This window comes from Hemicordylus capensis, chromosome 1 (genome assembly GCF_027244095.1).
Source record: "Hemicordylus capensis ecotype Gifberg chromosome 1, rHemCap1.1.pri, whole genome shotgun sequence".
Classification (NCBI taxonomy): domain Eukaryota; kingdom Metazoa; phylum Chordata; class Lepidosauria; order Squamata; family Cordylidae; genus Hemicordylus; species Hemicordylus capensis.
Window position 1 is genome coordinate 124,177,392 of NC_069657.1, and position 25,543 is coordinate 124,202,934.

At 43.4% G+C, this 25,543-nt stretch overlaps 1 protein-coding gene and 1 long non-coding RNA gene across 10 annotated transcripts in view; one reads left to right on the forward strand and one right to left on the reverse strand.

The window, feature by feature from the left end:
- ABCC8 (ATP binding cassette subfamily C member 8) overlaps positions 1-25,543 on the reverse strand; it is a 155,497-nt gene that overhangs the window by 57,537 nt on the left and 72,417 nt on the right. For 6 of the 9 annotated variants that reach the window (XR_008313008.1, XM_053283142.1, XM_053283144.1 and 3 more), the window contains 7 exons: positions 24,507-24,652; positions 22,182-22,287; positions 16,584-16,694; positions 13,226-13,301; positions 12,817-12,922; positions 9,150-9,185; positions 7,057-7,092 (listed from right to left, as the gene is read on the reverse strand). Coding sequence is in view for 8 of the 9 variants with exons in the window: in XM_053283142.1 (XP_053139117.1) it covers positions 7,057-7,092; positions 9,150-9,185; positions 12,817-12,922; positions 13,226-13,301; positions 16,584-16,694; positions 22,182-22,287; positions 24,507-24,652 (617 nt within the window). In the remaining variant the exon portion in view is untranslated. The remainder of the gene's footprint in view (positions 1-7,056; positions 7,093-9,149; positions 9,186-12,816; positions 12,923-13,225; positions 13,302-16,583; positions 16,695-22,181; positions 22,288-24,506; positions 24,653-25,543) is intronic. The other 3 variants (XM_053283137.1, XM_053283141.1, XM_053283139.1) reach the window with 3 other exon arrangements.
- LOC128339368 (uncharacterized) lies at positions 1,083-24,724 on the forward strand. The gene is made up of 4 exons (XR_008313009.1): positions 1,083-1,226; positions 6,751-6,881; positions 16,622-16,724; positions 24,308-24,724. It is a non-coding gene; the product is annotated as an uncharacterized LOC128339368 (long non-coding RNA).

Consider the following 25,543-nt stretch of genomic DNA (forward strand, 5'->3'; position numbering starts at 1 on the left):
TGCAATAGTACAATCTATATGTGTCAGCTCCTTCCTCAGTGAGCACAGTGACTGTCTGAGATTTACATAAATAGCATACCAGTATTGGGTTGCATTAATAGGTCTAAACAACTAATACGATTAATTTTCTTTTTATATAGAATTTATAGAAAACAACCAGATCCTTGATCTTCAGTGACGCACAATGAGAAAAATAGGGTGCTCACCTGTAACTATTGATCTGGAAGTGATCCGTTGCAGTCATAAGAATGGGTTCTGCGTCTGTGCGGGACCATTTGGGCAGAATTGACTAGCTCCTCGAAGTGCTTAGCCCCATCCCCTGCACATGGTGTACTTCCTTAATTTGGGCAGGCTAGCGTTTTGCCTCAGTTCCTGAAGGATGGACATTTGGATTCAATCATTGTATGGATTCAGTTCACAGATTGAAAAGGTAAGTAGCACTTTTTATTCTTGTAAACATACATTTCATCACTTCCCATGCTGCAGTGGGGCTGGCAGGAGGGTCTTATGAATGCAATGGATCACTTCCAGATCAATAGTTACAAGCGAGCAACCTGTTTATCTGAATCATGATCCATTGCACTCATAAGAATGGGTGACTAACAAGCTGTCAATCTGGAGGCGGGTGTAGTATGCTACTGTAGGACTCTTTTAAGCACACCTCTCCCGAAGTTGGCCTGAACTGCATAGCGAAGGTCCAAGGCGTAGTGCTTAACAAAGGTATGCTCAGAGGACCAAGTTGCTGCAGTACAGATGTCCTTGAGCTTAATGCCAGCCATATGGGTGGCAGAAGTAGCATAAGCACTGGTAGAGTGAGCCCGTCTCGTCTTTGGGGGGGTCCACCTTTTGATGTCTGTAGGCCAGGAAAATGAGTTCCACAATCCAGTGGGATAGCCTTTGTCTAGAAATCTGGCAACTTTTCAAGCCTTGTAACCCACAAAAAGGTGCCTTGTGTTCCTATAGGGCTTGGTCAGCTGCAAGCAGAGCAGAAGCACATGCCTCACATCCAAAGAATACAAGGAACGTTCCAGAGTCATCGTGGGATTCCGGAAGAAGGTAGGTAAGACAATGTTGCTGTTTATGTGAAAGTCTGTAACCACTTTAGTGTCATGGCCCAGATCTCTGAGTCAGAAGAGTCAGAGGAGGAGCGGGAGGACTTGATTGGGAGAGCAGGCTCAGAAGCACAGCAGAAGGACCTGGCTGTGAGAACAGACTCTAGAGCTGAGGTGAGGCGGCAGCAGACAGGGAAATCTGAACAGCTGACAGAGATGAGGGCTGAGGAGACTGATCAGGAAGAAGCTGGAATTTCACCTGTGTTAAGAAGACGTCTCAAGAGAAAGGCTCAGTGGGAGACATGCAGGTGCAAGATCTCACAGGAGAGGAAATAGAAATGCTGAGTCAGGACAGCCTGATTGGCTACCGGTTTCTCGAGCCCTATATCAAGCGGACGCTGTTCCTGAGATGGTACTGTCAGCAACGTTGCCTTCCGCAGACAGTGTTCCTCGTACATAGAATTGTTCACCCTTTCTTGTTTCAGCCTGTCCTTGTTCTGTTCCTTCCTTGCTCCTTTGTTTCAGTTATTGCTCAGATATGTTAGAGGAGGGAACCTAGTTCGGTTTCAAGGGACTTTATTTTGCTTACACTACTTTATCTTTGACAGTCATTCTTTGCTTTCGTCCATGCAGCTAAGCTGCTACTCTTATCTACAGAATTTCGATCTTGACTCACAAAAGTAGAGCTGCAGGGATCATAAATCCTGTCGAGTCAGCTGTGCCACAACAGATTTATGACATTTGGGCCTAAACCCAGGGTCCAGGTGAAGTACTACCCTGTCCTCATGAAAAGTAGTATAGGGAACATCAGTGCAAAGGGCATTTAGTTTGCTGACCACCAAGCTGACATTACGCTAACAAAAAGGCCGTTTTTAGTGTCACAAGTTTAGGAATGGCCATTGCCTCAAAAGGCCTCAAAAGGATGTTAGAGCAGACAGAACAAGGGACAAGTTCCATTGTTAAGTAATTCATTTTGTTTTTATTATGTTATCTTATTCCTTTTATATTTTATGTAATAGTTCTTAACTGTATATTTTATGCGTATGTTTATATATATGCATGCCTTGTTATTGATTTTCACTTTTTGGGACTCTTGTATCTGGATTTGAACTGTGTGCTGATCTTTGATTGTAATAAACTGAATTAATCAGTAGGCTGTTGGATAGGTGGGTAGAGGTTGTTCAGACCTTTTAGAAATCTTTTGGAGTCTGGATGCAAGAAAACTGTCTTTCTGTCCCATCTGGGCTGATGAGCAGAAATAGCGGCCAGATGAACTTTGATGGAAACGTTGGCCAGCTTCTGCTGCTTCAGGTTCATGAGGTGTAGCAAAACTTGCCTAGTAGCAGCAGAATGAGGCAGAATACCATGCTTCTGTGCACACAACCTAAATTGCTTCCACTTGCTGTTGTAGTTGACATGAGTAGATTTCTTCCTGTTGTTGAGGAGGATGTCATTCAAAAGCCCTATCCTCCAGGCAGAAAAGTTGAGAGTTTTCAGGTCAGGATGGCGGAGACTTCCGCCCTCCTGTGTTAAAAGATCCTCGCATTGAGGCAAATGTCTGTGACAACCTTTCAACAATATGAGTGCCTGTTGAAACCATGGCTGTCGGGGCCACTACGGAGCAATCAATATAGAATCTGCAGTCTCCTAAAGGATTTTCACCAGAAGTCTATTCAACAGTGGTAAGGAGGAAAGCTGTATAGCAAACTTTGACCCCAGCTAAATTGGAAGGCATCCCCCTTGGAATTGTGGCTGATGGGGGCCCTCGAGCAATATTGGGGACATTTCCTGTTCAGTGAAGTTGTGAACAAGTTGATTTCTGGGGTCTTCTAGGTCCTGAACAATAGCTGGAGATATAGGAGATTGATCTCCCATTCATGTTGTTGTAGAAAGAGTTGTGACCTGCTGAGATGATCTGCTAAAGTGTTATCTACCGCTTTGATGTGGATTGCGGTCATGGTTATCCATTGTGCTATGGACCAGTTCCAAATTTGTAGGTTTAGCATGCAAAAGGAGCGAGAGACTGTCCCTCTCTGGTGGTTCAGATAAGTGATCACCATGGTATTGTCAAGGTTGATTTGGACCACCTTGCCTGGCAGAGAAAGTTATAAAGAGATGCCTGGAATATTGCCAGCAGTCATAAAAAGTTGGTGTTCGGAGACCAAAAACCCTGTGCTTGAAGATCCCCGCAGTAGGCTCCCCAGCCTTGCAGGGGAGCATCCATCATGACCCAGGCAGATGGTTGAGGCACTTGGAAGGGGACTCCGGACAGTAGGTTGACTCTTTTTGTCCACCACTGGAGTGAAACCAGGATTGGGTATGGGATTATCAGCAGCATTGGAGCACTGTCCATGTTTGGTTGGAAAACTGACAGAAACCAGAGCTGAAGACATCTGAGTTGAAGTTTGGAGTAGTGCACAGTGGAATTGCACAAAGTCATAAGGCCTAGCAGTTTCTGTATCTCGTGAGCCTTCTGTCTTGGTTGCATCATGGAGGTGGATATCAGGGTCTTGATGCACAAGAAGCACTCCTCAGGCAGAAGGGCCCACTGTGCATCCTCATTGAGAATGGCCCCTATGTAGTCTACGCATTTCACTGGCTGGAGCTTGGACTTCAACCAATTCACCTGGATGCCCAGGGCCTCGAGCAAGCTCAGGACTGTTGAGACCTGTGAAGCTAACTGATCTTTTATCCTACCTGCCAGGAGCCAGTCGTCTAGAAAGAGGGAAATTGTCAACCCCTGTGACTAGAGGTGTGCTATGATCATGGCCATGCATTTTGTAAAAACATGGGGAGCCGTCACCAGACCAAACTGGTGCTCCACTGTGAAACAGAGGCATTGTCTGTGGTTGAGCTGAATCCCGATATGGAAGTACATGTCTCAGAGATCCAGCCTTGCGAACCACTCTTCCTTGTGAAAGAAAGGAAGGATGCTCTGCAATGTCACCATGAGAAACTTGCGCACATCCATGTGATGGTTCAGCCACCATAGGTGCAGATTGGCCATAGACCCCCATCCCATTTTGGGACCTAGAAGTAGCGGGAGTAAAACCCCTGCCACTGATCTTCCCACCTAACAGGCAATATCTCCCCTTTGTCCAAGAGAGTCTGAACAACTTCCTTCAGCAGTTGGGATGCAGCAGGTGTGTGCTTGATCCCACTGAACGATACTAGTGTCATGGATTCTATCGGTTTGGATTATGTGAAGGACCCGGTGGTACAATGTTATGTTGCACCATGCGAAGGCATGACTTGCCAGCCTGATGTTAGAGGCAGCTAAGATAGGAGGTTGTAGGGAAGCTGATGTTGCAGAATCCAGGAGAATGGAATTTGGTGGACTGACTACGGGATCAAAGGTGTTGCTTGTCTGGGTCAGAAGTCTTCAGGCGGGTGCCTTACGAGGCTCTGGACTTCTGGTTAAAAGGCTTTCTTTTGAAGCACTAATACTGCTTTCGGAAATCTCTCCTGTCCTCTGCTTGTAGGAATATTGTCTTCTTCCGTATTGGCGATATTTAGAGTTATGGGTCTGAAAAGGAGTCAAAAAAGTCTTAGCTGTAAATCTTAATTTTGCAGCTTTTGCAGCCTTGGAAATCACAGGCAACATAGGGAGGTGCACTGGATGGGTGGTAGCCATTGAGTTAAGGAACTTATAAACAGGTTCTATTTATCTACCTTTTAAGCCTCTTTTGTCAACTCCAATCCAAGTGTGGAACCATTTCTGAAATTTGTTGGTGATAGGATTGCATCTCCTTGTTAGGAGACACGTTATCACTTGGCACTACCTTGGGGGGTGGCGCGGTTGTCAGGTGTTCAGAGGAACAGGGTACTTCCACAATTTGTGTGGAAGTGCAAGCAAGCTGAACTGGGTATTTCAGTACTGAAGCATCACCCTTTCTCGGTGGTGTAACTTGGGTCGACATCGAAATCCCAGCTGTGGTAGGTGCCAGTAGCGGTGTGACCTGGGTTGACATCGAGAGAATAGTAGTGGTAGATTTAGGTAATTCCAGTGGAGGAGTCACTTGAGTGGCTATGGGCACAACTGAAGCTGACAACGGGCCTTCCAGAGTTTATACTCCTGGTAATTCCACGGAAGTCCAGGGAGTGGAGGTGTATCTGTGAAGCACCCACCATCCCAACCACCACCATGCACCAAGCCCTGTGTGGCAACATAGTCCGTTGGGGCTTTCCATGGATGCGGGTGGCAGTCTGCATCGACTGGAAAGGCTGGAAAGCCAAAGGTGTGGAATGAGTGGAGAGATGGGCCCAAGAAGGTCAAGTTCCTGGAGTCCTCGGTATCAAGAGCACCGCTCCATCCTCCTCGGTGTCAAGATTGTGGCTAAGGAAGCTGTAAAAGGTTGATGCCGATGGGGTGCTCTCAGTGGAATCCAGCATATTTAAAAGGCGTTGGGCATCGCCAGGTCCAAAGCTGATTTCCAGATCATCATCCTTGGTGTCAATGTTGAAAGATATGGGGGAAGATGAAGGGTGGAGAGCATACTGCATACAGAGAATGGCTGGAGACAGAGTTTATCTCAGTGTTGTAGTGGGTGATAGGGAGCGCTCATGATGCCGAGCAGTCAAGATCGTGGTCGGTACTGACTTCAGCGTCCTTGTCAAGGCCGAAGTAGAGTGTCGAGTCAAGAGCATGGAAGATTCAAGTTCTACAGTTGTAGACTCTTCGTGTCCAGTCTTGGCACTCTTCTCCCAATGCTTCTTGGAAGGGGGGACCCTTCAGCATCAGAACCACTATGCTAAGACTTGTGCCGCTTATGATGGGACCAGTCAGAGGGTGGCTTCAGTGCCTTAAACGTCTCAGAGGCAAACATCATGGTAGTTTGTGTCAAGGTTTTAGACTACACGATGGCAGATCCTGAAAGCGACTTCGACACTGAGCTCGGTGTCGACCTCAATACCGTACCAGATGTCGATGGTACGGGGGCGCCAGCCAGAGACCTGGGTATTGGTGTGCTGGGGTGCAGAGCATCATCATAAAGAGTGGCCTGCAGATGAAGGGCCAGATGTTGATGGTACGGGGGCGCCAGCCAGAGACCTGGGTATTGGTGTGCTGGGGTGCAGAGCGTCATCATAAAGGGTGGCCCGCAGACAAAGGGCCCAATTTTTCCTGGTTTGGGGTGGGGGGCAGATAATGTAAGACTATTTTGCAAGTAGAGGTGTTATGTCCCTTCCCCAAACCAAGTAGACAAGGTTTGTGGTTGTCCGCTGAGTGGAGTTTGGCATTGCAGCAGAGACAACGTTTAAAGGTCTTTTTCTTATCCATAAAGTCAAGTCTTATCCATCAAGTCGATTTCAACTCCTGGCGCCCACAGAGCCCTGTGGTTTTCTTTTTGGTAGAATACAGGAAGGGTTTATCATTGCCTCCTCTTGCGCAGTATGAGATGATGCCTTGCAGCATCTTCCTATATCGCCGCTGCCCAATATGGTTGTTTCCCATAGTCTGGGAAACATACCAGCGGTAATTCGAACCAGAAACCTTCTGCTTGTTAGTCAAGCATTTCCCCACGGTGCCAAAATAACAAGAATACTCAAGTAGCTTAGTCGAGAGTCTGTTCCGAGTCTAAGCTGAGTAAAGCCACCCAACAGTCCATTTGTGATAAAATGTAAATGTCAAGAGAAATGTAAACTATAAGTGTCAGAGGATAAAGTAATAATTGAGATAATTTCTATTTTGTTTCTACAGAAACTGTTCCAATCCGAGGAGCTCACTGTCTGAGGTGCTGACACAATGGTGGCCAAACACTAGAAAGTGTTTTTCTAGGAGAAAACACTTTCTAGTGTAGTGTAGGAGAAACACTAGCCCGCCCAAACTAAGTAAGTGCACCATATGCAGGGGTGGGGCTAAGAGCTTAAGGAGCTAGTCAATTCTGCCTGGATGGTCCCGCACAGGCACAGAACCCATTCTTATGAGTGCAACAGATGACAATCCAGATCACTTCATTTACAGTAGCCTCTGAAACCCTCCCGGTTCTTTCTCAAGATGCAGTACCTAGTTTCCATGTCAATGGCTGTTTCCATTTCTGGGCTACAGAAAAAGAAATTACAGTAAAATCTCAGTTTAATTGCACTTTAGCAAATAGATTATGAAAGTTTGGATTCGAAACTTCAACTGAGTAAATTAATGAAAATTTATGGCTAAGCATGCATAGATATATAATGTAACCAAGATACCATTGAAGTCAATGACAAATCTACTATACATTATACTCAGGTTACTTTAAAAAGACAGTTCTACCCTATTTGCACTTTTATACTTTTTAAACCTTGCTTCAGAATCCATTTGTAACTTTTAAAATACTATTGCTGGTAATGAATTATCTGCAAGCATTTATATTGCCTTTCTGTTAAGTTAACATAGACCAAGGTAGTGACTTGTAGTGACCCAGAAGCTGCATAGCAGTAGAGGGTGGAACAAGGGCAGAGAGCCATCAGTGTCCTAGTGGCAAAGGCTTCTTCAGTAGCTGAGTGGGCACGGAGTGATTTTTGCATGCTTCCCTGAATGCAAAAGGCCTTTTGGCTTGCAGGAATATGTTCCTGAGGGCTGTGAGACCCTCAGAAAATTAGCCCAGACCCTGCACAAAAGTTTTCACTGCAGAGATGCTGAATGCTCCCTGTGCACATGCTGCCCGTCTTCTGCCCACCTACTGCTGTGAAGCTGAGAGTCAGTTATCTGCATTCATTAGCTTCACATCTGCAGTAGGGCTTTTGCTTTTTCATTTTGAAAATGCAGCTCTCCCTCTTCTCTCAAGTTGCTTTTTCTATTGCACTTCAAGCTATCTTTAAAAGTTTCTGGAGGAAAAGGTTTTGTTACAACTCCAAAAGAAAAAGAGAACCCACTGATATACACAGATCTAATCAGAACATTTCTAGATCATAAAGCATTCACACAAGTGAAAACTCTGTCCTACTCAGGTTTGGGAGCTGTGTGGTCCCAATTTTTGGTTGTGTGGGTGCAAACAACTAGGTATGAGGAGAGAGAAGTGATTGTGTGGAACCAAGGCAGGAAGGAAAACTGAGTAGCTTTTCCTCCTATCCTGCTTCCACACAATCACTTATCCCTTCTCCTACCTAGTTGTTTGCACCCACACAACCGAAAATTGGGACCACACACAGCAACCAGACCTGGGTAGGACACAAATTTTGCTTGTGTGAATGACCTCATTGTTTAGAATTTCATATTTCTAACTAGTTCTTCAGGCCTTACTTGTACATAACATATTCAAGGTATTCAATAATGGTGACATCTTTAGGACTGCTTAACATCTAACGTCTTTAACTTTGGCTGCATCCTTACAGCCTATCCACAGCAGCCAAAAAATGAATGTCTACAGCAGATGAACCTGCTTCCGAAGCGTGGGTGCTTTACACATGGGGGGCAGAGGCGTGATTTGCTGACCTCCCTTCCACTGGAAGCACTCTGTGCAACTTGAAATTATATCCTTGAGGGCTGCACAACCCTCAATGACATAATTGTGGCATGCACAGAGTGCTTCCATGTGAAGGGGAGATAAGTGAAAATCACTACCCCCTCTGCACAAACATCCACACTACATAAGCAGGGGTGCATCTGCTGTGGACTTGCATCCTTTGTGCAGTGTTAGGCTGTCAGCCTTTGTATCTTAGTTTAGGAAATGAAGCAGAAAAGGCCATGTACACCAGTGTTTATCACCATGTAAATATCTTGCAAATATCTACATATTCACTTGCAATGATTTGAAATCTCATAACAAATGCATTCTGAACAAAATATTCAGATATATCACATGGCAGGGATAAACTGGAGAAGAAAACTTATAGGCAGAATTACGCAGTGGAAACAGCAGGCTATAGGAAGAAATCATACATTTTGAAGAACTAGAAGGCCCATTTGTACAGAAGAGGTACATTGTACATGAAGACTCTTAAAGCCCAAGCATAACCTCTCTGGGCCTACATAATATTAGGAGGGAAAGTCTTCTGAAATAGCTTCAGTCAGAGACTTATCTTTTTATAGAAATCATAAAGCAGAACTTTCCTTTGTTTCTTCCTAATACAATAGATCTTAGGGGGGGAAATGACCAAAAATCAAATGGTCTACTATACCTGACATTTTCTCCTGTCTCGCTGTCAGGAATACTGCTGCATCAGCAGTAAAAAGCAGGGAAAAGTTATTACATAAACTATTTACTTATCAAAATATGAGCAATATAATCACATGAGGATTAACAATGTTTTGTAAAAATTGCAAAATATTTATTACAGTAGCATCTTTTTCTTCTTCAGATGCTTCACATTGTTTTAGCAGCTATAATTAATACAGAGTTATGTGACCCATTAGACGCAGGCAATTTAACTCTTTCAGAAACAATAAGTATCAATATGAGGGCCAAACTACACATTATACCCAGTGTGCTTCCTTGAATACTGTATTCGGGAACAGTGCTCATGGAATTAGAATGCCTGGACAGCGCTATGATGCAGGAAATTGAGAATGTAAATTCTGTATTCAAATAAGGCATGTTTTAAACATGATGCTGGGTGCACAAAGGGAAAAAAAATACCTGTGTGGAGTTCAGTTCTATATAGCTAGGGTCCAATGAAAATCAAGTCACTAGTGCTAACACTTTGGGCTGGTTGGACAATATCACTGAGCCAGTCCCACTTACACATGATTAAGGATGTGCATGAATATATCTTACTCCCCTTCATGGTGCATCTTTCCCCTTCTCTTAGTCACAGGGGATATGATACAACTGGACAATCCCTTCACATGCAGCTCATATAAATTGTGTGAGGGATCAGTCTGGATAATCTCCCCCCACACACTATTAGGAAAAGGTTATTAGTGCACCAGAAGGGGGAGTGGGTCATAGGAACATAGGAAGCTGCCATATACTGAGTCAGACCATAGGTCTATCTTGCTCAGTATTGTCTACACCAGGAATTCTCAACGTTGGGTATTATCGGACTTCAATTCCCATAATCCCCAGGCCCAGTGGCCTTTGGCTGGGGATGATGGGAGTTGAAGTCCAATAACATCTGGGGACCCAACGTTGAGAATCCCTGGTCTACACAGACTGGCAGCGGCTTCTCCAAGGTTGCAGACAGGGATCTCTCTCAGCCATATCTTGGAGATGCCAGGGAAGGAACTTGGAGCCTAGATGCTCTTCCCAGAGCAGCTCCATCCCCTAAGGCAAATATCTGACAGTGCTCAGACTTCTAGTCTCCCTTTCATATGCAACCAGGGCAGACCCTGCTTAGCTTAAGGGGACAAGTCATGCTTGCTACAACAAGACCAGCTGTCTTCCATTTGTCACATTTGTACACATTCCTAATCATGTGTGAACAGAGCATTGTTAGAACTGGCCCATACAGCATACAGCTACGTTCGATCTGGAATGCCAGCACAGCATACACCAAGGAAACAGATCCCTGGTGTATTGATAAGGGTATGCCTAGTATCAGGAACTTGGCTTAAACATCCCTCTAGCCATGGAAAACCGTCACATTAAGGGGGTTCCCCCACCTTCACATGGCCAATATCATATTAAAATCGAGCCTCAGCTAATCAGTCCAAAGAAATTGGCAAAGGGCTTCTTCCTCTCCCTGTCCAATTCATGAGGTTGAAAACCTCACTGGTTTATTTAGCAACAGTCTCTTTTCATATCTTTGCAATAAGAAATTGCTTTCTCTCTGGGTTTTTTAAATCATTATTTCAACCAATCTTGAAAAGCTTGTCTTTCTGCTATTTTTATTCTCTTTCTCAGAGATCACAGTCCCCTTCATAAATATGTCCATCAGCTTAGCTTTACTCCATTGATTTTTAAACTGAAGTATTTCAGAGACTGGCATTTTTGAATGTTTACTTCACAACTTGAATTATATTGTTTTATAATGCCATGTAAATGCTCACAAACCTACATTGGTTATACATTCTATTTATGTGTGATAACAAAATGCTGATAAATACACAGAGGCTATTCACATGAGAAGCCCTACCCAGGCTTGGGCAGTCCTACCCTGGGAAGGACTGCTCATGTGAAGCGCCAGAATTGGGGCTGATCCTGGAGCTGTCTCCCCTGGTAGCTTGAGATTTTTTATCTGGGCTTTTACCTAAGTTAAAGGGTGCCTGCATTTAATGGGTCACACAACTCTGTTTTAAGTGCGCCCTTTACCCCAGACTCATGTGAATGCCTAGAGTGCCCAGCTAATGGAGGAATCCCCCAATGCACTCTGCTGCATTTTGGAATTCCTGGATACTTGTTTTCCTGGCCTCCAGTGATCCACAGCGCACTGAAGAGGAGACTGGCAATCATCTCGGGGGGGGGGGGATGGCAGGTTCATCCCTACCTACCCTCCTGCTCATCCTCCCTGCCCCGTTATGGTCGTGTGAACCACATTACTGACTAATAAAATGTAAGATAGAAACTTCTTATTGCATCTACTTAGAATTGATCATTTTCCCAATCTGAGATAAGTGATACAGTTTCAGATACACATAAATAGAGATTTTAAAAGGAGACAACTTGTACCTTTAATTTGAAAAGCTTTATTGCAGGACAACTAACTAATCAGCAGTGGTCAGGCTACTGAAATCAATGGGAGTGAGAGCCATGAAACATAATTTCCTATACACATAGCAGGTGCCTGCCATTTTCCTCATGCAGGATAACATCAGACGGATGTTAGATGGTTTAGATTGGGATAACAACATACTGGGAAGTGTTACACTCTTCCCCTAGTGATGGTGCTTCAGTCAAATTTGGAACCCCATCCAGCTGCTTTAATTATTTATTTATTGTTATTTAACACATTTTAATACCGCAATGTGTAGTTTGACCCTCAACTAATCTATCATCCAATAAGGCTGACAAAGCTGATAGTCTGTTAGGCAGTATGTTTATGGTTCATTCATACTGTGTATACATGTTGAGTTATGGTTGCATGCACACATGAACATCATAGATTCTCTCTTTCCTCATCCCCTACCCAAACCTTTGTACTACTGATCATTGTGATCTGCGAGCATAAACCTGATTTTGTTCATAGATTACTTTTGCTGAGCTGAGATGAAGATACAGAGACCTCAGTCAAGATCCTAGCATAATCAAACTTAATAACAGCAAGCAACACCAACATATTGGAATAGGAGATTATTCTTAATAGTAACAGCAGTAAGTTGTCCTCTTTCCAGTGAGCTGTTACTATTAAGCAATCGCAGCTGCCACCTATTCCATGACTACAAAAATGCTTTGCTTTTAAAAGAAATTATTAAAATCTACAAAATAAAAATGATCTATTGTGAAATTGAATATCACAAGCATATTTGGTCACAATAATTGCGAAAAAAAGTTTAAAAACTAGAAAATAAAAAATGAGTTGCATTATTGTAATGCGAATTCAGTAGTGCTTTTTGTGATGAACAGAATGCTTTAAAACCACCACTGCCAATTAGCATAGTAAAAATTAGTAAACATAATTTACACCCAACAATTTTGCTTGTGTACAATGTGCCAGCAGCTTAAAACAGCTCAAGACAATTTGGAACATGATTCCCGAACAAGTATGCTTCTTATTAGGTATAGTTCTATCTGTGTATCTAGAAGCTATGGAATGAAAGCAGGTGTTCATAATAAGAATATGCCCTATAAATATAGTTCAGTGTTCACTGACAGCAGTCAGTTAATTAACATGCATTAAGAATATGACTCTGAGGATGTCTGTGCCTATTTTACAACTACACAGAAAATGAAAGTATAAATAAAATTACCTGTTCCAGATTACATTCCCAGAAACCTTCTGCATCTCCCCAAGTATCCCTAGCAAGAGGGATGACTTACCACAGCCCACCTGTCCCACAATCATTGTTAACTGACCTGCAATAGTAGAAAGAATGTTATTTGAAGTTTTGGAGAGCTGAAGACATTGCCCCCAATCAGCAATAGTTTTCTCTGGCAGTAGCCATGTGGCAATAGTCTCATACTAGTTCCCTAAGTAACAGATAGGAATATTCATTTCAACTCAATATGGATGGAAGGTACACTCTCACCCACAATGTAAAGCTCTGATGTGGATACAAATAGGGATTCATGTCTGTAGCCAGTCCATGCTAGAAGCCTTCTGTTTTTGCTAGATCAAGAATATTCCCTAAGTGTTCATTATGAAACATAGTTTGGTACCTTGAGGGATTCGGATATCAACGCTGGATAATGTTGGAACTCCTTCAGGTGTCCAGGTGAAAAACCCATGAGTGACCTATGGCAACAAAAGAAATAAAATTTGATAAGTAATCCATGTTGCAAAATCTCAAGCCTCTTTTTGAATGTATTCAGTTTAACCTCACTTTTGAATTATTTTATCTGTGTACTGTTTCAGTACTGTTTCCAAAGATTCTGTGAGAGACAGGATATAGTAGAAGAGGTTATTCTCTTTCCCCCTTACATTTTAACAATTGTGTGGGTGTTTTTGTTTTTGCCATTTTTAAGGGGAATATCCATAAACCTGGCATGCTGATGTGGCTTCTTCCCAAATGCCAGCATGTGCAGAGAAACACAGCAGCCCTGTACCAACACACCTCAGGCATACACTAGGGATGTGCACGAGTCGGGTTGGTGTCTCCTCTGGGTAGTGCCAAACTGGCTCAGTTGCCAGTTTTCAAGCTGGTTTGCTGGGGCAGGAAGCAGTTCCCTTAAAAAGCAGGCAAGCAGCTCCTTACCTGCTCATCGCTGCGCCTGCTCTCCAAAAAGCCATGCACAGCTGTGCCACTGTTCCCTGCAACCTCTGCATGGCATCTGCATGCACATGGCTGGCCAATGCCATGCGAAGGCTGCAGGGAATAATGCCGCAGCAGCATGCAGCCTTTTGGAGATCAGGTGCCATTGGAGGAAAAGTGGCGAGGCAGCAGATGAGCAGGTAAGGAGCTGCTTACCTGCTTTTAAGGAGAACAGCTTCCCACCCTGCCAGTGGCTACCTGAGCCATCCGTGCACATCCCTAGCATTCACTAAAGCCAGGCCCAGAAGCTGTGAAGCATCTGCTGAGGTTACCTCAACTGGATGTAGCAGTTGCAATACTAAGGGCTAAGAGATATGAGTATTTCAGGTCCTCCCATGACCAGAAAGGGAACACTGGCAACTACTACACATGGGCCAAGCTACAAGATGCAACAAGGGAACCATAGTGCATGGCAGGTGGAGTGCACATCTGCATAGTATAGTTTGTTCATTAAATCTATATTGTCTTGTTTGTTTTTAAGCCATTACTTTATTTTTTATCGCATATAACCCCAGTTCTTCCAACTGGGCTTGTTAACACTTAATCTTTCCATTTTATCAGGCTCACAGTGGATCACAATAGATTAAGCCTGCAATCCTAAATGCAGTGGCTGACATCCTGACTACTTAAGTATCAGTGCAATGAGAGAAGCACTGGTGTAGCACCAATGCTTCTGATGAGTTCCAGACTAATGCTGCACTGGTGCTGGAGTGTGTGTGGGAATTGCAGCAACCTCTCCCTCCCTTGGAAGCTCTTCGTGTCAGTCAAAAATATGTTCCTGGAGGCTGCACAAGCATCAGGAACATATTTTCAGGTAGCACAGAGTGCTTTGGGGGGTGGGGGAGGGAGGTTGATTAAAGTTGCTCCTACCACTGAGTCAGTAATGGAGGCAAGTGTGACTCCAGAGAGGGGGTACAGGGGAGCAAGCACCCTCCCAGACAAGTAGCTTATCCCCATCCCTCCATTTCTGTTTCAGAAATCCAACACATGGGACACAGCTCACCAACCAAAAATTCCCTTCACCCCTTCTGTGCTCCCCCTCAGTTTTTTTGCTGGTGCCTCCACTGAGTGGAGGTTGGAGCTGAGTTAGTTTAACATTTCAGAAGCACTGTTGCTTCTTCTGTGACACTGGTGCTTCATTAGGCAGGATGCCAGCCACTTACTAAAGAGAAAACTCTACTGAATGCACTGAATTACTTACTTCTGAATAAGCATGCATAAGATTGAGCTACAATCCTATATGCACTTGGGAACAGTGCATATAGGAGCCCTTCTGGAAGGGCGGTATAAAAATTGATTAAATGAATGAATGAATGAATGAATGAATGAATAAAAGTTTTTTGGGTACTGTATTTTGTAATTTTGGTGTGTGGTGATTTCATGTGTTTTTACTCAATGTTTTAATGCTGTGTTGTGAGCTGCCCAAAGAACAATTTCTTATGGAGCAGCTAACAAATAAAGTTGAATAATAATAATAATGATGATGATGATGATGATTATATTATACAACAACAACAACCCCTCCTAACTTGGCAAAGAGGCACCTTTTAACACGGTGATTCTCTTTATTTATTTAGCAGGGGGAGAGTAACTAGCCCTATCCACCCCAGCACAGTACCTCCAGTGACTGTTGCTGGTGTCTATCTTATGTTTCTTTTTAGATTGTGAGCCCTTTGGGGACAGGGATCCATCTTATTATTTATTTATTTATTCATTCATTTATTCATTCATTCTTTCTCTCTCTGTGTAAACTGCCCTGAGCCATTTTTTGAAGGGCAGTATAGAAAGCGAATTAAATGAATGAATAAATAAATAAATAAATAGATGAAGATGGTGATGTAATCTAAGCAGGGCTTACTTCAATGTAAATATGTATAAGATCAGGCAGTTTAAAATGGGTAAAATTAGAACAATACAGTTTTATTATGAATTAAGTCAGAACTAAAATAGACAGAACTTCTATCCAGTGAAATTTCTCCTTTGTTCAATCTTTCTGGGGCCAACTTCCCTCAGCAGCTATTGGGGGAAGGAATTCCAGAACCACAGAACATCCACATGTACCCTTGCTGTTCATGATACAATGGATATAAGGCATAATCTATGACAGGACACAGAAATGGACTGGAGGTTAGTAAGTGAGGAGCCACACAGTTGGAGGAGGAAAGGATGTCAGTTCTAAATTATATCTCCCAGCTCACTCAGCCTAGGAAAAGAACAGTTAGCACTGGGACCATTGCATTCCGACCTAGAAGCCTTTCACCCTAATCTCTGATGTGTGAGGATTCTCTGTACTTACTCAATGTTGGGGGAAAGGCACACTGCCCCTGCTCAGAGCCACTTTAATCTATTCTTTTTTTAACCAGCATTAGGCTCTATCACTGATAAGCCCCAGTGAGTCCTGAAACAAATTAAGTACCAACATCACCTGAAAAACTTGATTAGCAACCACTCATGCTTTCTCAAGGAGGCTCACTTCCATAGCTATGTTAGCAAACTGACCATTTCTATCGTTAAGACACAGTAAATACCACAATCTTTCAATGAGAATTTAATCCTTGGCAGCCACTTTTTTAGCAATATAAATGAGGATTTTTCATAAAATAAATAATATGTTTTTTCTTGAAACTATCTATGCTTTTATTATTGTAACATGTAACATTCTCTAATAAAAAGTTAATCTATTGCTTTTTGAACCTCTAACCATGGCTCTAGAACTCAAAGCTTATTAGTAACAACAGTATTAGAAAGAGTGACCTTATTATCACCTTGACACAATAATTATCTGCTTCTGTGATGTTAACAGGTCTTCTTAGAGGAAAACTGTCATTGTCCCAGTCCTCTCTGGCAGGCCTCTTACGGTTAACAACTTTGAGGGGCTGTGCAGATCAGGAAGACAGAAATAGAAGGTGAGTGGTCATAGGACTGGGAGGAAACATAAGCAGCAAACAATGCATGAGGGAGTTCCCTGGTGGGAATCACCTACCACTGAGCCATGAGAAGCTTCTTTAATGGGGTGCAGGTCCAAGGTCAGGACTGGAATAGTTTGGCAGACAACCAGGAATCAAGGGGCAGGAGAGAAACTGAGAATCAGTCAAAGCCAGGGGTTTAGAAACCTGATGGGCTACCCAGGATCAGTCAGCTGTAGGTTTGAAATGGAGTCCAGGGTCAAGTTGGGCAGACAACCCAAGAACCAGGGGTAAGCGGAAGTCAGGAACAGAGTCCAGGGTCAAGCAAGGCAGACAAGCCAGAAGCCATGGTGAAATGGTAAGCAAAGCTAAAGGTCTGAGAAGCCAAGTAGTCAATCCAGAAAGAACACACCAGATTCAAGGAGACCTTGAAACTTGCTTACTGTTTGTAAGTGGAGCAAATGGTTGATCCCACAGGTTGGGGCTTCCCCAGAACCTGGAGGCTCAGAAAGGACAGCAACACACAGAGCCCCAACCCACGTAGAAACTGACAGTACTCATTCCCTCACTAGAGGGAATAAACCCATTATGGACCCAGTTATTGAGATAGGCCCAGTGGAAGCTAAATACCTTGGCTGGGGCATAGGCATGGTTCGGCTGGTTCCCAGAACCGAATCTTCTAGACTATAGCCCACTCAGTCCATTAAGTAGTGTAATTTCCTCTGCAAAGCCCCTTAATAAACTTTAGGACATAGTGCACCTGATACTCCTCGTGCTCCTGGACAAGTACTGGTAGGGGCAGGGAAGCTGCATGACCAGGAAAAGATTTTGTGTGTCATGGCTTCAACTGGGAGATGTGGAAGACAGACTGTATTTTCATGGCATCAGGGAACATTAGCCTGTAGGCAACTGACTTGACCTGATGGAGGATAGTGAATGGACCCTGGTACTAGTGGTCAAATTTTGTGGGCAGTCAGTCATTTTGGGTGTTCTCCATAAAAAGCCATATGGAAAACTAGGGTTCTTCCTGACAATGCCAGTCTTCCTAGTCCTGAACCCTAGCCTGTTTCAGGTAGCATCATTCTGGCCTAAACCAAGTACAGGTATGCTAGCCAGTTAGTGGCCACAGGGATGGAAGATGAGGCAGTTGCAGACAAGTGGGCCCAAGGATGGTAGCCATAGTTGGTTACATGACTGAATTGTGAATGCATGCGTGACATTATAAGTGAATTCTGCCAATGGTAGCACTGCAACCTAGTCATCCTAATGATAGCTGAGAAAGCTTCAGAGGTGCTGTTCCAATATCTGATTGACTCATCTTCTTTGCCTGTTCATCTGTGGGTGGTAAGCCATTGATAACCACATCTATATGCAGGAGAATTAGAAATATACAAAACAGGAAGTGGAGTTCCTGATCATGGGCAGATGGCCACCAGAAGCTGCGGGTCCAAAGTTCATGGGTGTTATGAACTCCACAGTACCCTGTCATGGGGCTTCATGGCTAAGATGGAGGACCTGAAGTCTAAGGGAGTCTACTGGGATGTACAGTCTTTGAGTGACAAAACAGACATCCTTGATGCATATGGAAGTTGGGTAAGTTAGGCCCTTCCTCTGCAGATCTGTCTGATGCCTCAGTAGGGCTTGCAGGTTCTGGGGAAAAGATCCCAGATCAAATGAAGTTGGTTGGAGAAGATAACATGGAGATCAAATGAAATTGGTTGGAGAAGATAACATGGAGATTGGCATTGCTGCTTCTGTGCTACACAGAATCTGAAGCAGGAGCAGGACGTGTGTTTGTGTGTGTTGTGGAGGAGATAAGGTGTAGGTGCAGGCCTTGACTGCTCTCCATCTCATGCAGTCATGGCTGCGTGTTTCCTGGTTTCCCATGTACAGTGAGGGAAATAAGTATTTGATCCCCTGCTGATTTTGTCCGTTTTCCCTCTGACACAGAAATGACCAGGCTATAATTGGAATGGTAGGTTTATTGTAGCTGTGAGAGACACAATAACAACAAACAAACCCTCAAAAGCCCAGTGCCCAAAAGTCAGCGATGGATTTGCATTGTAGTGAGGGAAATAAGTATTCGATCCCCTATCAACCAGCAAGATTTCAGGCTCCCAGGTGTCTTTTCACTATATGCAGGTAACGAGCTGAGATGAGGAACACCCTCTGTAAGGGAGTGCTCCTAATCCCAGCTTGTTACAGTACCTGTATAAAAGACACCTGTCCATAGAAGCAAGCAATCACTCAGCTTCCAAACTCACCACCATGCCCAAGACCAAAGAGCTGTCGAAGGATGTCAGGGACAAGGTTGTAGACCTGCACAAGGCTGGACTGGGCTACAAGACTATCGCCAAGCAGCTTGGTGAGAAGGTGACTACAGTTGGCACGATAACTGGCAAATGGAAGAAACACAAAATAACTGTCAATCTCCCTCGGTCTGGGGCTCCATGCAAGATCTCACCTCGTGGAGTTGCAATGATCATGAGAATGGTGACAAAGCAGCCCAGAACTACACGGGGGGAACTTGTCAATGATCTCAGGGCAGCTGGAACCATAGTCACCAAGAAAACAATTGGTAACACACTACGCCGTGAAGGACTGAAATCTTGCAGTGCCTGCAAGGTCCCCCTGCTCAAGGCAGCACATGTACAGGCCCGTCTGCAGTTTGCCAATGTACATCTGAATGATCCAGAGGAGAACTGGGCAAAAGTGTTGTGGTCAGATGAGACCAACATCGAGCTCTTTGGCATCAACTCAACTCGCTGTGTGTGGAGGAGGAGGAATGCTGCCTATGAGCCCAAGAACACCATCCCCACCGTCAAACATGGAGGTGGACACATTATGCTTTGGGGGTGTTTTTCTGCTAAGGGGACAGGACACCTTCACCGCATCGAAGGGACGATGGACGGGACCATGTACCGTCAGATCTTGGGTGAGCACCTCCTTCCCTCAGCCAGGGCATTGAGAATGGGTCGTGGATGGGTATTCCAGCATGACAATGACCCAAAACACACAGCCAAGGCAACAAAGGAGTGGCTCAAGAAGAAGTACATGAAGGTCCTGGAGTGGCCCAGCCAGTCTCCAGACCTTAATCCCATAGAAAATCTGTGGAGGGAGCTGAAGGTTCGGGTTGCCAAACATCAGCCTCGAAACCTTTCTGACTTGGAGAGGATCTGCAAAGAGGAGTGGGACAACATCCCTCCTGGGTTGTGTGCAAACCTGGTGGCCAACTACAAGAAACGTCTGACCTCTGTGATTGCCAACAAGGGTTTTGCCACCAAGTACTAAGACATCTTTTGTAAAGGGATCGAATACTTATTTCCCTCACTACAATGCAAATCCATCACTGACTTTTGGGCACTGGGCTTTTGAGGGTTTGTTTGTTGTTATTCTGTCTCTCACAGCTACAATAAACCTACCATTCCAATTATAGCCTGGTCATTTCTATGTCAGAGGGCAAACGGACAAAATCAGCAGGGGATCAAATACTTATTTCCCTCACTGTAGCTGGTGCTTAGGTGCAGGGGCGGATCTTTCATGAGTGAGGTGAGGCAGGCAGCAGACTATTGGAGTGCCTGCAAGGCTGTCTTCTCACCCCCTTTTTTAAAAAGGGGGGGGGTTGAGGAGAAGGGGGTGGGATTTGGTGTCCTGTCTCAGGTGTACCAAGGTCTTGGGTCACTACTGCTTAGGCAAGCAGGTCACCATAAAATGTCCTTGCTAGCTGCAATATAGGCAGAGCCCTTAGTCCCATAGTTGGCATTTTTCCACATCCATGAATCAAGCCCAAGAACCATCAATCTGCATGGGCTCAGGCTCACAGCTGGGTGAAACTTCAAGAGGGGTGCCTCAGGTCAGGTGGAGGGTTAGACACCTGCTCTTCACTTCTCTTGGGCCTTTTCCATCAGACAATGATCAATCTGGATGTACGATACAACGAAGTCACCCAGAGCAGCAGATGCAACCACCCAGGAGAATTCATTCTTGATGGCTAAGTTCAAGCCTTGACAGAATCATTGTGCAGCCTCATTTCACTTCATTTTGGAGCTAAGCAATGGCGTCAGCCACATACTGGGAAATGGAGCAGCTGTTTCAGATTAGACCTTTGTCAGGGCCTGGGAAATTTTTTTGTAATAACATATCATCTGCTGCAAGCAAGTGTGGGGTAGGGGGAAGATGAAATGGTAGCCAATGAGAACAAGCTCACCATCAGATATACGCAGCTTCATTCCAAGGGACAGGCCTGAAGGCATATTTGAAAAAGGAATCGGCACTGGTTTAAGAAGTCTCATACCTTCTCATAAATTCAATCAAATTGTTCTGGCAAAGAGGCTACTGTAGGAAGGAGCAGGAGAAGAGCAGTTTCTTTGAATGATGGGTGAGTGAGTACCTGCTTAAAGGGTGTCCACTCAGCCTGCAAAGAAGCCATCTAAGTCTGTGATGTCCTGAGGATATCAGGGGCTGTGGTTTCTCTGGGCAAGGTGTCCATGCTGCTTCTCAGGACCAGTACTGTTTGACCTCAATTTACTGTCAAGGCTGAACCGAGGGTATCTTGAGGGTTCAAGGTCAGGACTGGGAGGGTCCACAGGCAATCAGGAATCAAGGGGTAGGAGAGAGAGTCAAAGCCAGGGCTCAGGAACCTGGAGTGCTGACCAGCACCATGCAGCAAGTCGTAGGTAAAATATGGAGTCCAGGGTCGAATTGGGAATCCAAACCAGTTGGCACAGGTCAAGCAATAAGACAGAAGCCAAAAATGAAGCCAAAGTTCAAAGAAACCAAGTAGCCAAGCAAGAGACAATGGACACAAGATAATAGGACCTAGGAGATATTGAAATGGAGGCAAGGTTTGCTTCAGACAGGGAGCTATTTATACTCTTCCTATTGTAAGGACAGCCAGTGGTTGATCCCATGGAGCAGGGCTCCAGCAGGCTGCCACAAAGTGCAAGCAACATGCAAAGACTCAGCCCAGGCCAGGCAGAACCTGACACTACTGTTGCAGGGCTAGGAGGGGAAAGGCAGGAGGAGAAATCCAGTCCTTACCAGGAAGGCAACAATAGAGGAAAGGCCATCTTTGTCAGCACTGTGGAAACATGTGGTTGCTGACTTTCTAGTAGCAGCAACCACACCAGGGCTGCTAGCCATTCAGCACCTATGTGCTTGTATAGCACTGACTGAGATGCTCTTTCACCCACTGCTGACACTGAACATTTCTGGTCAGGATTAGCTTTCTTCTCCCCTCCTGATTGCTCTGCAGTGGCAAAAAGAACCATTGAACAGTTCTCCATAAATAGATGTTAGCAAAACTGCATTTTGTTACTATATTTTAAAATCATGTATAATTGTATTATGTACAGTATTGCTTGTTAATTACAAGGAAACTAATAAAGTTATTGGAGTGATTCACATGGATTAAACAACAGAAGGTAGATCTGGCATGCAATCAATACTAATACTTACAACAGCCTGATATTTGCTGTGGCTTTCTTTGCATCTTGGCTCTGAACATTTATCATGTTCCTCTCCAATTTCTTCACTTGAGAGAAATTCACTTAACTTCTGAACACTGTGAAAAGTGAAAAGTGGTAGAAAACTAAACAACTGCACACAGCACCAGTTTCAAGAGCAGTGCTTACTGAAGAAATCCCACAGGAGATCTTTTGATGGTTAGCCCTCAGGCAGGTTGTGGATTTGATTTTGATTTGTTATAAAGCCCCATAAAACATTTAATGACATGTATTTCTGCAATTAAATTGATCTCAAAAATGCATGACCCTTTTAGGAATTTGAACAGTGAATATCAAACCAACCTAGTAATAGTTAGTTAATTGATTTTATTCTTAAATATCTGCATTTTGCATTTCATTTTGTCTAATTTTGTATTATGGCTTGGTTCTTGCTACTTATCAGTTTATGCAGAGAGTAATTTGGATCCACAAAATGCTTTTTTGAACAGAAATGCGGATCAAAAGTTGAGTACAAACAAAAAAAGACATACACACATCCATATACTGCCTATAGTAGTAGGTTCACAATCAGATAAAACAACCAGGATAAAACAACCATTTAAATATATTTAAAATTCAATTTAAAACAAACTCTCAACAGACTGCTTTACTGTGCACACAAAGAAAAACTAAAAGTTGGTAAACCTAAAAACATAAGACACTTCAGTGTGACATACCATCCTCAGTTTAAGTAAAACAAATGAGCACAGATGAAAACCTTGGTTCCCCACCTATTACATTCTTTAGATGTGATAAGATGTGTGGAGTTAATATATGCGCATTAAATCGCCGACATATCAACTTGTTTAGAACAATAAATAAATAAAATTCAGCTACTGTATATTACTTTAAGTCAAACCACAGAGAAACATCTTTCAATCTCCCCCGTTCAGAACTAGGGGAGATGTTACTTTTGCCCAGGGGTTCACATCTCCAGAGCTAATTTCTTACCACACCCAGATATATATCCACTCACTGTATGTGTTGGAAATATTACATATTGAGCTGTTGTTGGGATGGGGAAATTCACTATGGCTTAAAGTGTGTTTTACTAGCATTCTGGGGCCTTGGTTTGGGCCTGACAGGATAACCCCCCCTCCCCGCCCCGCTTGCTGGTTTGCGTGCCTGCAAGAGTGCTTGGCATGGTTAACAGTTCTCTTTCTGTGAAGAAACAGTTCAGGTAATAAAGCACTGGAGTTTGGGATACCCTAGGAAGCCCCAGAGAGGAAAAAGAAGCATGGAAAACACCCCTTTGTTCCTTTAAACCAAGCTGATTGAATAGTTGTTTCCCAACCCAAAACCAGTTTCCATTCCCAAACCCTTCCAGAACACATCTGCAGCATTTCATGCATTCTTGCATGCCAACATCAAATTGGCACAGTTCATGCATTCCTGGATCCACTCTAGTGCCTCAGAAGGAGTCCTGGCACCTTTGCCAATTTCCATCTCCTGTATAGCTTCTTTCCAGTCCCTCCATTGTCTTCCTACTGGAAATGTCACTGATTGACCATTAGCAGTAAGAGCCAAGCCAATTGCCCTTTTCTTTGTTTTTTGTTTTTTACTTTTAATTTGTCTTTTACTTTAATAACCACCCCAAATCAATATTTTGTCACCATTGTTATCAAGATAAACCTATTCCCCATCTGGCTACTTTTAATCCCATTTGGGATTAATCTGGGATTGTGGATTTGGGGTTCTCATGAGCTGTACGCCATGATCATCACAATTATAACAAATTAAGGCTTGACTTATCTCGCTTTGTATGTAATGCGTCTATCTCATATATCAGTTTCACCTTTTAATTTGCATTACTGAAATTAATGAACTTTTGCACGATATTCTAATTTTTCAAGTTTCACCTGTATATTGGAGCCATTGCACACAGCCATGTAGATTGAATTAGCCAATATGTTAGTATAGCAGAGGTTAAGTATTAGCACCTAGACACATTTAACAACTAGCATGTTCTATATAACATGGGGATTAATTGGGTGTTGTAGTCATTGCCATGCCTCTTATTGCAATCAACTAAAAGTATATTTATTTGGATTTTAAACCTGTGGTTTTCATTTCTTATAGGAAACTGCCTGCCTTATAACTATAGCCTGGGTTCCCTCTAAAAGGGGCACCACAGAGCCTCCTCATCATTATACTACATGGATACTAATCCCATGTGGCAAAAACAACATACAAACAGCTCTTACCAAGGTGCTATACATTTCAGCACTTTAAAACAGAGACTGCATACATCTGTTGAATTTTACCCAAGAAACCTTACCTTACAAGGGCTTTGACTGTGGATCTAATCACACTGGAGAGCAGGAACAAGGGTGTGACAAGGATGTGGAAGAGGGAGAGTGAAGCAAAGGCCTCCGAAGGAGAAAATGCAGCTGTTTCAAATAGGTGGGCATGGACCACAAATGTCTTAATTTTAAAAAGAAAAGGAAAAAATTTCAGCCAACCATCATTATTAAAAGTGCAAATGTAGTGTAAACATTTTACTGTACTGTAAAAGCTATAATGAGCAGCAGAAGACATTATGCAACTAAGCACTGCAAACTTCCTCCAGGCAGCTTTTATATATTTTTAACGAACAGCTATAAATACAACTATTATATAAGAGTTTTTTCACACTGCTAAAATGAATGAAGGGGAGAACACATATCAGAAAGACAGCATTGATCTGCTTCTCAGAGCTCAGGGGAGTAGTACAGAGTCACTCCACCAAAGAAGTACCCCGGGATGGAAGAGGTGGAGTATATCAAGAGGAAACCTTCCTACATAGCTCCCCTTGCTGGATTGGGTTCTGTGTGTAACAAAAAGGTGTAGAGCAGAGTTGTTTAACCTAAAGAAGGTGCAACTGGGGGTGGGTTGAATCCCAGCTTCTAGGTTCTGTGGTAGAATGGAATCAGTCACAGGCATGCAACTAAAAAATAAGATGATTTCCTTCATGGAAATTGCTTTCTGGAGCATTTGAAACAACCTGGCAAATGTTCTGTTTTTACTCAGTCATCACTCTGCCAGCTTACATAGCAAGAACATGAGACATTCTATCCTGAAATATACAAACAGATCAGACCTTTTTCTTGCAGAGGATGCTTACTGCTACATAATGGTGATACATGCTGCAAACTGTATAAGCTACATTCACATTAATTTAAGATCAGTAACAAAGTAATGTTGGATTCATTAAATAAAAAACCTATTGATCTAGTGCAACACGCCCATTAAAAATATGTTCCAACATAACCAAGTATTTTTTTCCTATCCATCATTTTGTTTAAACGTTCTTAAACATTATGTCACGTCTATTTC